At 38.2% G+C, this 12,348-nt stretch overlaps 1 protein-coding gene across 8 annotated transcripts in view; it reads right to left on the reverse strand.

Moving 5' to 3' along the window:
* SPATS2L (spermatogenesis associated serine rich 2 like) overlaps positions 1–12,348 on the reverse strand; it is a 157,368-nt gene that overhangs the window by 42,170 nt on the left and 102,850 nt on the right. For all 8 annotated transcript variants that reach the window (XM_072961513.1, XM_072961511.1, XM_072961512.1 and 5 more), the window contains one exon: positions 11,621–11,867. In XM_072961513.1, coding sequence (XP_072817614.1) covers positions 11,621–11,867 — 247 coding nt within the window. The remainder of the gene's footprint in view (positions 1–11,620; positions 11,868–12,348) is intronic.

A 12,348-nucleotide genomic window follows, 5' to 3' on the forward strand; every position in this document is an offset into this window, starting at 1 on the left:
TATTTTTCATTTCTCCCAGAAGATCCAAAATTCAGTCTGGTATCATTTACTTTTAGCCTAAATAATATCCTTTAACTTGTGGTAAAGTCTGCTGGTGATGAATTCTTTCAGCTTTTGTTTATCTGCAAGTATCTTTGCTTTCCCTTCATTTCTGAAGGATATTTTCTCTAGACATACAATTCCATATTGTTAGTTCCCCCATTATATTACAGATTTCATTCTAGAGTTTTCTGGCTTATGTTGTTTCTGATGAGAAGTCAATCTTTATTCTTATTGTTGCTTCCTACTTGCAGTGTGTCTTTTTGTCCTCTGGCTGCTTTTAAGATTTTATCTTCATTTTTGACTTTCAGCAGTTTGACTATGATATGCTTTAATGTGACTGTCTATCATTTATCCTGCTTGGATTTTGCTGAGCTTTTGGGATATGTGTATTGTTGTTTTACATTAAATTTGGAAAAAACTGTGGCCATTGCTTCTTCAGAGTTCCCCCTCCATTCTCTCCTTTCTTCTTCTGAGATCCCAGTTATAACGTGTGTGTGTGTGTGTGTGTGTGTGTGTATGTATATATATCAGACTGGTTGATATTGTCCCTTAAGTCACTGAGGCTGTTTTTTATTGTTGTTTTGTTTTTATTTTAGTATCTTTCTCTGTTCTTCAGTTTGGATAATTTCTGTCTTCAAGTTCACTGGTCCTTTAGTCTTTATTGTACAAACTGCTGCCAAAGGCATCTGATGACTTAAAAAAATTCAGATATTGTGCTTTGTAGTTCTAGGATTTCCATTTCATTCAGGAGACTGAAATTCCCCTCCCTTCACCTATTATATCCACCCTTTTTGGGGGGTAAAATTTTAACACATATTTATAATCCCTGTCTGCTGATTCCAACATCTGGGTTGTCCATGGATCTGCTTCTAATGACTAACATTTCCCTTCACTATAGGTCACATTTTCTTCTTTCCATGTCTAGTAATTTTTTTAAACTGGATAATGAGTATTGTGGATGACACACTGAGAAATGTTATTTTGTTATTTTCCTCCAAAGAGTTTTGTAGTTTGTTCTAACAGGTCATTAAAATACTAGCATACCACTCTCTTCTCCCCTTTTCCTGCTTTTGCCTTGAAGGGACATGGTAGACATTTTATAGAACAAGCTACAATGGAAGTAGGTAAGGGGATAGCAGACTGTTCCTTAAAATACCTTTATTTAATTCCCCTGCATTATACCTCTCTTCTTAAGCTTGTCCGCCATGCTAGCTGCTGACTCTAAGTCCAGAGTTCCCCATTTCCTGCCAAAGCTCCCTCCCTCTGAATTCTATGCTGCAGCTTCCCTTATCTGCCTCATCAGTCAATCCTCTTCCATCTACTCTCCTTCCTCTAGAAACTGAGGCCCTCTTTCCCCTTTTCTTCATTATTGTGGATTTCTATTTTAAAAAATTCCTTTGCTATAATTTAGTGTGATTTGTGATGAAGAAAATATAAATTCATGCCTTTCTTTTTCTTAAAAAATTCTTGATATGCTTTGCTGAATTATTTTCCAGTCATTTGGACCCACTGACAGTCAGCTGTAGTGCATGCAATTGTTCTCACACTTAACTCTTGCCAATACTGAGAACTAGCAATTTTCCAGTTACTAAATCTTGTTATCAACTTGCATATTTGGCTTGTCCTTGACTTGAGTTATTTTACAGAGGAAAACATAAACGATGGTGGTTGTTTTTTGTTAACAGCACCAAAGAAAACAAATCTTTCTCTTGGGAGAACTACATGAACTTGGATTCAAAGATTTTCATAAAATATGTACAGCCATGTATGTGTTCAGATTTGAAAGTTTCTGAAAACTCTTTTTTCTTTTTAGCTTTTACTTTTTAGTGAAATCCTTCTGTACTTAAAGGTAGACTAAAAGAATTATACACAGAACTCAAATTTACCTTTAAAGGATGTATTAAATATAGACGAGTTCTAAAATAATTATTTTAACTCATTGAGTTAAGATGATTTCATAGTCTCCTACACAAATGTAATTTCAGTAAATCACACCATCTGATGACGATTAACTTAGTATCATAAAGTAGTTCTATCTAGAAAAAAACTGATAAACAAAAAATAATTTTGTTGATATAAAATAATGTCTAAAATTGTTAATGTCTATGTTACATAATGCATTACCATTCTCTTAAAAGTACTTAAGTGAATACAATACTGTTTTATGATAACCAATAGTCAAGTAATTGGTAGTACTTTGATCACTGATCTTAATATTCTTAAATATTCACAAAAGAAGAAATGGAAATGGAAATTAAACATCTTTAAAATGTTCCATCTTTCTACTGATCAATTCTACAATTAAAAGGAATGGGATTAGTACAATCTTTCTGGACAGCAATATATTAAAAACTTAAAAAAATAATTATACCCTTTGAACCCAGTAATTCCAATTCTAAGAAAATATGCCAAGGAAATAATCTTAATTGTTTAAAAGGATTTACACACAGGAAATGTTCACTACAACACTGCTAATAACAACAAACAAATGAGAAGAATGCAAATGGACAACAGCTTGGGAATAATTAAAATAAATGTGGAAAATTCATAAAAACACAATGAAGCCATTAAAATCATGTTTTTAAAGAACATACAATGATATGAGGTAATGTTCATAATGTCAAGTAAAAAGCAGAATACTATGTAACATTTGTCCCCAAACCTCCTATATATCTGTATATTTAAAAATTTCTGAAATGAAATTTCACAGTGCTTGTTTCTGAGAGGTAGGATTTTTTTCTTCCTAAACCTTACTGCATTTATCAAATCTCTTCAATTAATATAAACGTCTTTTAAAACCAAAAATACAAAATCCATAATTATCTTCAAAAGCAGCTTAAACATTTTTAATTAACCTACACTTATCCGTGTATTTTATCATTAATAATTCAATACAAACCATGAGAAAGTCTTATCTGAGTGCCTATCATGTCCAGTTATTGTTTTAGACACTAAAAACACAATAGTGGTCAAAGACACATGTGGCTCCCATCTTTATAGAACTTGCTGTCTAAAAGGAAGACATATACATCAAACCACCACACAAACAAATGTAAAGTACAACTGTGATAAGCATTATGAAAGAAAACTACAACACGCAGTATCTGAAACCCTCAGCTGGCATATCTGACCTAGAGGTATCAAGGACAAATTCTCCAGAGGCGACAGCTAAGCTCACCTGAAATCACAGGAAAAACTAATCAGATGAAGCGAGGAGAAAGCGCATTGCAGGCAGAGACCGCGTCTGACGCAGGAAGACGCATGGCACGCCAGTTAGCAAGCAACTGTCTCTTGACTCCAGGTCCACCCTTCTTTGCCCTACTTTGTGATACTGGAGCCGGGCCCTCTAGACAATTCTCTTTTGCCAACTGGCAGAATGTTAGCTTTGACAGAAGAGGGCAGCAAAGGGGCCCTGCAAGGCAGTAAGAACAGGAATACAGTTCCCTTCCAAGCCCTGGTCTTCACTGTTACTATTCTTCAGCACAGGGGCCAGCAGCCGTGCAGAAGAGCCCCAGCTGCACTCTCATGCCATGTTCCCCCACTGGCAGTGGCTTTGAGCAGTTCTGTTCTATCTACACCTCCTGGCAATGGTGAATCTCTTCCACAGAACAGATCAGGCCAGACCCTATGACAACTTTTTTTTTTTGCCACCACAAGGCTGCATGTTCCTCTGGTAGCCACACACCTTGTCTGATGAGGTGAGAATCTCAGTTTTGGGTGGGGGGACTCTCCCGGTCTAGTTCTTTTATATTGTCCAGTCTTCCTGGAGACAGCAACCTCCCTCTTGCCATGTCTAGACCCCTCAGAGTCTTCATTCGCTCCTTTTAGTAGTTAACCATCTCCTACTGTTTTAGTAGTTCTTCCTATTACATTCATCCCATTCAAATAATCAGTGTGGCTTCTGTCTTCTGACATGAACCTGATTGGTATACATGGCCACTTTGAGGGACTAAAAGGAAACTAGAATGGCTGAAGCAGAGAGCTAGCATGAATATGTGAACATGCTATGCAGTGAGGCTGGGATGGGACACAGGGGCCAGAATATGCTGGGTCTATAGGCCAGGGTAAGACTCTTAGTCTTTAGGAGTTCAGGTTCATGCTTTGAAAAGATTACAGGCTAGAGAATGATTTAGAGGGGAACAGAGTGAATGGTAGGAAATTAATGAGTGGACGACTATAGCTGCAAAGGCAAGAAAGCATGGTTTCAGTGGGAAGGTAGAGGTAGAGACAGAGAGAAATGGATGGATGTTAGGAATATCTGAAAATGAAAATCAACAGGACTTGGTGATGGACTGGATATCTGGGGTGAAGAATATGTTATGACTGATGCCTGAATTTCTGGCTCACAAAATGGACGGATGGGTGGTACACTAAGATCAGAAGCACTAAAAAGAAAGCTAAGACTGGGAAGGGAGAGCAGGAGTTTGTTTTGAGCATGTTATTAAGGTGTTTTGAAATGTCAAAGTGAAAATGTCAAGTAAGAGTCTGGAGTTCAGAGAGGAGCCTCGACTGGGATGAAAGTCTGTGAGCCAGCATGCACAATTAAAGCTAGTGTAGAGCTGAAATGATTTAAGAAGAGAGTACAGCTTTATATGAGAAAGGACTTGGAGCCAACCAAGCCTTTTTCGAGTCTCAACGATTAAAAACCAGTTAGAGAAGAATAACCCTCAAAGGAAACAGAGAAGCAATAAAAATGGGGGTGAGCAATCAGGACAGTGTCAGGTCTTAGAAACCAAAGGGAAAAGACAGAGTAGAGGGTAGAGTGGTCAACAGCCTTGAATGCCGTTGAAAGGAAAAGGTAACAAAGGGATTGGAAAATATATCTGCTACATTCAGTGCAGGGAGGCCAATGGTAAACTTAGTGGGAGCTATTTCTTTGGAGTGACGGGGCTGTAAGCCCTAATGAATAGGTTGGTAAGTGAGAGAGAGGTAAAGAAATGGAGATAGTGAGTAAAGACAAGTCTCTTAAGATGTTACAGAATAATGGTCTGGTGATGAAGCTCCAAGAAAACTTCACATTACAATTATTGTACACTTTGATTTGCCTGTTGCATTCAGAGGAGCCAATCACTTTGGAACAGAGACCAAAACAGACAGGTTTACTCAGAAGTTATACTGTCAGTCAGTTTTGCCTTTTCAAAACTTCTTTATCAAATACAGATTGACTTTATTATTTCACTCATGTTCTATAAAACTTGATCAGCTCAGAGAGCATAAGGCTGGTAACTTTCTGTTTAGAAACCAATCTTTTAGTTTAATTTACATTGTCTCTACAAGGTCTCATATGTCATTAATACCTTTACAGGTTTATTTTCATTAAAGGATAATAGATAATAAAGTCAATGAATTAATAAGCTGTCAATGACACAAGGCAGGCATGTTAACTTGATCGGTTTCACAGACTTATTTCCCTGGAAAAAACAGGCTTAATTCTCATTGCATTTTGATAGAACCATTTAGCTCTTTGTTCAAAGTTAAGAAAAAAATATTGAAGGCCTTTTATTCTTTACAAGAAGTGCATTCCATTCAATTAAGTCTGTTTGTGGCTAAAATCACCATAACAAGGTATGGGTGGGAAGTTAGGAAGGCATCAGCTATTCAGAGATGAGGAGGTTTGTGTTTTTGCTGTACGGATGCAGCAAAAGTAGTTTTCAAATGAGAAACAGAAGGGAGAGGGCTCTGGATTTCACTCTACCCAGGTGACAGAAAAATACCCAAGGGGTTTTATATATCCCGTGTCCTCGTGTCACCACATTCTATGTCTGTCTGTCTCTTTCTGCTCTATCATACACAGAAAAAGGGAGCAGAGGTCTAAGTCATTGAAAACACAATGTAAAGCCTCCCTCACCAAGACCCGAATAGTCCAGACACAGTGCTGCTGGAAGCTGAGGTTGAAACTGAACAACACACGGCTACAGAATGGAGTTCACACCACGTATGTAGATGCTAAAATAATAACGAGTGGGGATGGTGACAGATGTGCTTATGTGCTTTAAAATATAAGCTTCCAATGCATGTTCATATGACAGTACTTAACGTCAGCTTTATATAAAGAATCACATCTCTAGTGAAAAACCAATGGTTATAACTTTGCAAGGGCTTCAGCTAAAATAATCCTTAATGAAGGTTTAAATAAAACATTGACTGTCCAGACCACGATAGCCTGGTGTGAGAGGATGGGCACTGAGGCTTCTGGGTCTCAGTGTCAATGTCTTCCCTTCATTCACTCCTGTCACGTTATGTCCTTATCTGCAGACCCTGCACAGTCTCCTCCCACTTGCTCCCTTCACATTTACTATAACCTATAATCACTGAGCTGTATTCTGCACCTCTTCTCTCCACCCCCGGAAAAGAACAGACACTCCATGAGGGCAAAACATTTTCAATTTTGTTTACTTCCTCTAGAAGAATTCCTGGCACGTATTAAATGCTTAAAACATTTCCTAGATAAATTAAGAGATGATATGAGAATTTACTCTGTGCCAGATGGTGTGCTAATCACTTTATGTATCTCGTTTACTGCTCACCATAATCTTGTAGAGTCATATATTCCTTTTTGTGTGTGTGTGTGAAGGAAAGTGTGGCATTTATTGTAAGGAGCCATACAAGTAGTCTGAGACATCTAGTGCTGAAACCCCCCCCCCCAACTCAGGAGTCATCTGTTCTATTTTGCAGGTGAGGACCCTGAGACACAGAGTGGTTAGCTTGTCTAGGGTCACACAGCTAGTAAGTAATGAGGCCACGATTTGAATCCAAACAAGTTTAATGCTAAAGCCCTGGTTCTTAGCTCCGATATTATATTGCATCCAGCTGAGAGCGGGCACTGCTAAAATCCTGGAATATACACATTTGGCTTTTCTATTAAAGTTCTCGGCAAGCTGCTTTCTTCTTGTTGATCTTTTCTAATCCTCTGGTCCAATATAGGCTTTAGAGAAGCAGGGGAGATAATCTGGTAGCTAGGGCCAACCACAGCATTAACAAGTCTGCTTGGAAAGCCTAGAGAGAACCTCACACCATAAAAATATTGTAAAACAGTCTTTTTTTTCTTTAAAACAAGAAATACAAATGAGGGACAAGCGGCCAACGTCTAAAATAACGGGACCCTTTGTCCCACATTCGGCTCAGTTCACTTTGAGAATGAGAAAGCAGTTCCGTTGCCAGAGGCGTGCCAGACACAGAACCGGCACTGCAAAGGGAAGACACCCGTCCTCTGACACGGGGCAGACTGTGAAGTCGGCGTGTGGAAGTCAGCGAACACGGCATGGGGCCTTCTGTTTGAGACAAATAACAGGTTACAGAGGAGCTGGCTTCCCAGGATGCTTGACAAGATGAGGGGATATAAAGGAAGCCTGCTGGGGCCAGCAAGAGAAGCCAAGACAGGGGAGTCCCGCCCCCAAGTTTATCTCAGTGGACCCACAATCCTGCTCCTTTCCTGTTCCATGGGAATTGTGGCCAGTGGGAGAAAGACAACATAGGAATCTGAATTACTGTTTTGGCCTGATAAGCATCTACCCATTTCAGCAATCTGAGTCCTAAGAAAAATAAAGCAGGTACAACAGTTGGGAAAATTGAGCCCTAAGGTCATAATGTGCTTTAGACATTTAGATGGGGTCTTAGAAATGAAAATGATCCTTGGCATTACTTTTGGTAAAAATAAATTTTGATCTACTCCTTGGCTGACTTGGTACCTGGACGCAGATGATCTTGATTGGATTATGTAAAAGATCTAATTTGAGCTGTTATTAAAAATTCTGTAAGACCGGGGGAAAAAAAAAACTACTCCAAGGCTTAAAAAAGTAATTTTGTACTAAGTTTAAATCAAACTCCCAAGCTTCAAAGCTACATGCTGACATGCAGCATTGTCCCACTCGACAGTACTATATTTACAGCCTGAAACGATGATGATTTGGGTGGTTATTTTTCATGTGGGAAGTCACACTAACACCCCGGAACCACCTGCATATATCTTAAAGCTAACTTCTCCCCTAACAGAAGATGATCCTCTTTAAAACTTTTAACAAGATCTTGAATGTCAAGGTGTTATAAAAGATAAAACATTTCACATGTTCATAGCCTGCTGCCCAGCTGGGCATTCAGGGCAGGCTCTCCTGAGCCAGTTTCATTATTGGAAGGTTTGATTAATGTTCCACCACCAGCAGACCGGAGATTTCCTTTAGGCTCCTGCTTGGAACTCACTCAACTACAGAAAATCATTACTCGGCTTTGTTATGATGACTTTTTCCTAATTTCTCAATTAAATATCTTTTAGGAATTAGAGAGCCTGTGGTTTTAACAGTACCTCTCTAATGCATGCACACAATTGCATGGATTTGAGTCAGGCTTTTGCTAACCAGAGAGTCACTCTAGAGCTCTGGGTCTTCTCAGCTTCTTAACTTGGGGGTCTCAGTTTCCTCCCCTATAAAGTGAGGGGATTAAGGGATCATTCCCATCCTTTCCAGTTTCAAAGGTCTACTCAAAATGGGGCTCAGAATTTCTAAGACCCAACACTCATTCGAGAAATACCTAGCAGGGGTCTCAGGATTTCTAATAGACTGAATAAGCATTTCAAAGTCATTTGACAGCTTTGGCATCAACTTCCCAATGAAACTTCATTATCTTTGGGAAGGAAAACGTAACTAGTTGTAAACTCATTTTAGAATTTATGATCATATATATGTGAGCTGCTAATGAAGTTAATGGTCAATCAGGAGTCTTCCCTTCCTTTTGTAAAAACATCTAATAACCTTCCATTATCACCATGTATTCTTTAACAGAAAAATTTATGTGAGTCATAGATGTATGTTATTAACTATTAACAAATAATACTGACATACCTCCATGCCTTCATGCTAAACTTACAAAACCGAAGGGACACTGGGATGGCTCTTTGTGCAATAAAGTATTCGTCACTGAAAATTTCGTGATAGGGTTCACAAAAGCCCCCTTGTTTGGAGAACTTGTCTGGTGGGTACTTAACTTTCAAGGCAGCTATCCACTGTGCAGTGAAGCACTACAATACTGCATTTCCTCTAATGTCATATACTTGATAGAGTTACCGAAATTGTTTTAGGAGGAAGGTATAAATTATAAGTAAATGAACAAATATACGTGCTAGGCTTTTAGTGTATGATTGATATCACAACAGCAACTTGAGTAATTAGATTTTGAAAGTAATTCGTGTGAAAGCAATCACGAGCAAAGTTGGGAATCTGCCACTCAATTATTTAATTTCTTTCTCCTGCCCTGACTATAAATCAAAACATTCTCAAAATTGCAGGCAGAGTAAAGCTGAATTAAAGAATTCCTAGAAAATCCAGAGTCTAAACAGAAATAGATTATTTTTGTTGTTGTTGTTTTTGTTTGGTTTTAAGAAATCATTGTCTAGTGAGGATTACCTGAATTATAGCACTCTTGTTTTTTTAGGTCCTAAACATCTGTATTTTAATAAAACTTCATACCAAAGTCTTTACCAGTCTACGTACATGAATTTAAATAGGTATTATTGTATAACTTGGAGTTTTCACACATTTTGGTTCTGAGATTAATCTACATTTTTTCTGAGGTACAGCTGATTTACAATGTTGTGTTAGTTTCTGATGTACAGAATAGTGATTCAGCTGTTATATATTCTTTTTCTTTATAGGTTATTAGAAGCTATTGAATATAGTTCCCTGTGCTCTACAGTAGGATCTTGTTGTTTAACTATTCTGTATATTGTAGTTTATATCTGCTAATCCCAAACTCCTAATTTATCCCTCCCCATCCCCTTTCTTCTTTGGTAACCATAAATTTGTTTTCTATGTCTGTGAGTTTTGTTTCTGTTTTGTAAATAAGTTCATTTGTGTCATTTTTTTAGATTCCACATATAAATGATATCATATGATATCTGTCTTTCTCTGCCTGACTTATTTCACTTAGTAATAGTCTCTACGTCCATCCACATTGCTGCAAACAGCATTATTTCATTCTTTCTTTTGGCTGAGTAGTATTCCATTATATATGTATAAACCACATCTTCTTTATCTATCAGTGGACATTTAGGTTGCTTCCATGCCTTGGCTATTGTAAATAGTGCTGCTCTGAACACTGGGACAGCACTCACTATTAACAGTGTTGTTAGGTAATGTTTGCGGAAGAAAATTAGAGCTCTGTGAGCAATTTAAAAACTTCCTAATGTGCTGTGCAATGTCAGGTATTTAATGTTTCCTCATGGTATCCCTGATTCAGTGCTAGACCACGTGATTTTCTGTTTGCATCTGTCTCTTCTGCTAGACTGAACTCTTCCTAGATTATTTATCTTTGCTTTATCTTGGGAGATATTTTGAAAAACAGGGCAGTCTTAAAATTTATCAAAATGATTGTGTCTGGGTGGCTGCTGGGGAGCAGGGTGCTAGATGATTTACAGTCACAGGAATCCCACACAACAAGAAGTTGCCCTGTAACCTCAACTTTCTCATGTCTTCCTAGATACGTGACATATAAACCCAAAGTATTTTTTGTACAGTTTTCTTATGGATTTCCAAGATTACGTGGATTTCTGGGGTTCAACTACTGTGTAAATTAAGAGAAAATTGTATTCTCTGGTGTTCTGAGCTTTACCAAGAGCTCTGGAAAACCCCATGACCAACCACACCTGCAGTCACAGTGTTTGAGTTGACAATCAGCACCCTGTGTCAGTTTGCATTTGTAGCCATTGCATTCACAGTGATCCCATGCCTACATAAAAATATACTTCTTTAGTTTTTACTTCACATGTCAAAGATAAAGAAACAGTGTCCACAATATCCAGTTGACTACTGTCTTACTTCTTTGAAGTGCAAAGTGATTCATTATGAGTGGGTGTGAACATCTGGTCATTTTCTTAGGCCTTAAATTTTAGTTGTTCTTGAACTTCTATTTTTATGTTATTGATATTCTATTACTTACTCATTATCTATTAACTTTATTTTAGGGTTTGATATAAAACTGGAGCATTGGGTCATATAGTATTGAAGGCCACAGATCTAGTAGATTCCAGTATAGTTGCCTTATTTTGCAGAAAGGAAATGAGACTCTAGAGATGAAATGATGCTCCCAAAGTCACATAAAAGAAGCCTTTTGCTGAGGAATGAATATACAGCTATTGCAGAAATAATTAACATTCTGGGTTCTAACACCCTGGGAAGACTATACTCTATCACATAATATACCAGGAGCTAATAACATTCAATAACATTTCCTTTTGTCACTGTTATCCCTCCCTTATCCCAGCAAAGGTGTCTAGAAAGAAAATGTCTTGAAACTGGAATTTCCATTTTCTCAATGATCCAAATACAGACTAGAACTATAATTTTTATATTTAAAAAAATCCTCTGACTTAGTGCAAGACTAGACTGCACATTTCTTCTTTGGCCCTGTTATTTTCATGCCTGCCCACACTGTCCTGTGTCCTCCCGGAAGACCGTTTCAATCTGTGGACATGAGAAGACCAACCTTTCCCTTCCAACAACATCAGCAGTAGCAGTGACTATCCCACTGGGTCCCTTGGCATCCTTTTCTTCTATGTCTTCCTAAGCAGCTTTACTTAAGGATGACTGACCTGTGACCCCACGGAGTGCCTTTGGAGGTTCCTCAAGTATGGAGATCTTCTTCTCACGTGGGACAAGGACTGGTTTCTCACTGGCGGAATCAGTGGACGAGCTGTCCTTCTCACAGCCATTTACATGACCATTTTGAATCTGTGGCGGCGGCGGCTGCACCAGCCCTGATTCTGGCCTCTCGGCCTTGTCTTTAGTGTCTTTGTTGCCTTGATGCTGCTTGGACTTGCTTCTTTTTCTTTTATTGTTCTAGAATAAGAAACAAATGAGAAGAATATTATTCAGCTCTCACCCTTGAAATATAAGGCGAACCCAAGAGAGCAAAGTAAGATATGTTATCTTTTTTTTTCTTTTTTTTTTTTGACTTTCTGGCTCTTCTGATGGGATGGGTGAAAAACACCTACATCTTTATCTTTATTAACCCCCCAAATTAATAGAAATATCTTCTTTCTTAAAATGAGTTATATAAACTTTCACTTCATAAACATAGTCAACAAAAAGTTTCCTTTAAAAGGAAAAAACAGTGGGGAATGGCACATTATTTGAGCAAATCGAGGCACTATGTATTTAAATGGTAATATAGTAAAGTCTTGTGATAATTGCCTTGAAAGACCTTGAGTTCAGCTATTGTGCTATTGGAGAAGAGCTCTGGTTCTTGAAGAGATGATGGGGGTGAGGGAGGCAGGGAGGATACTGAGGTTCTGAGACTTTGGGTAGGGGGGAGGTTGAG

The sequence above is a fragment of the Vicugna pacos genome, chromosome 5 (assembly GCF_048564905.1).
Source record: "Vicugna pacos chromosome 5, VicPac4, whole genome shotgun sequence".
NCBI lineage: Eukaryota > Metazoa > Chordata > Mammalia > Artiodactyla > Camelidae > Vicugna > Vicugna pacos.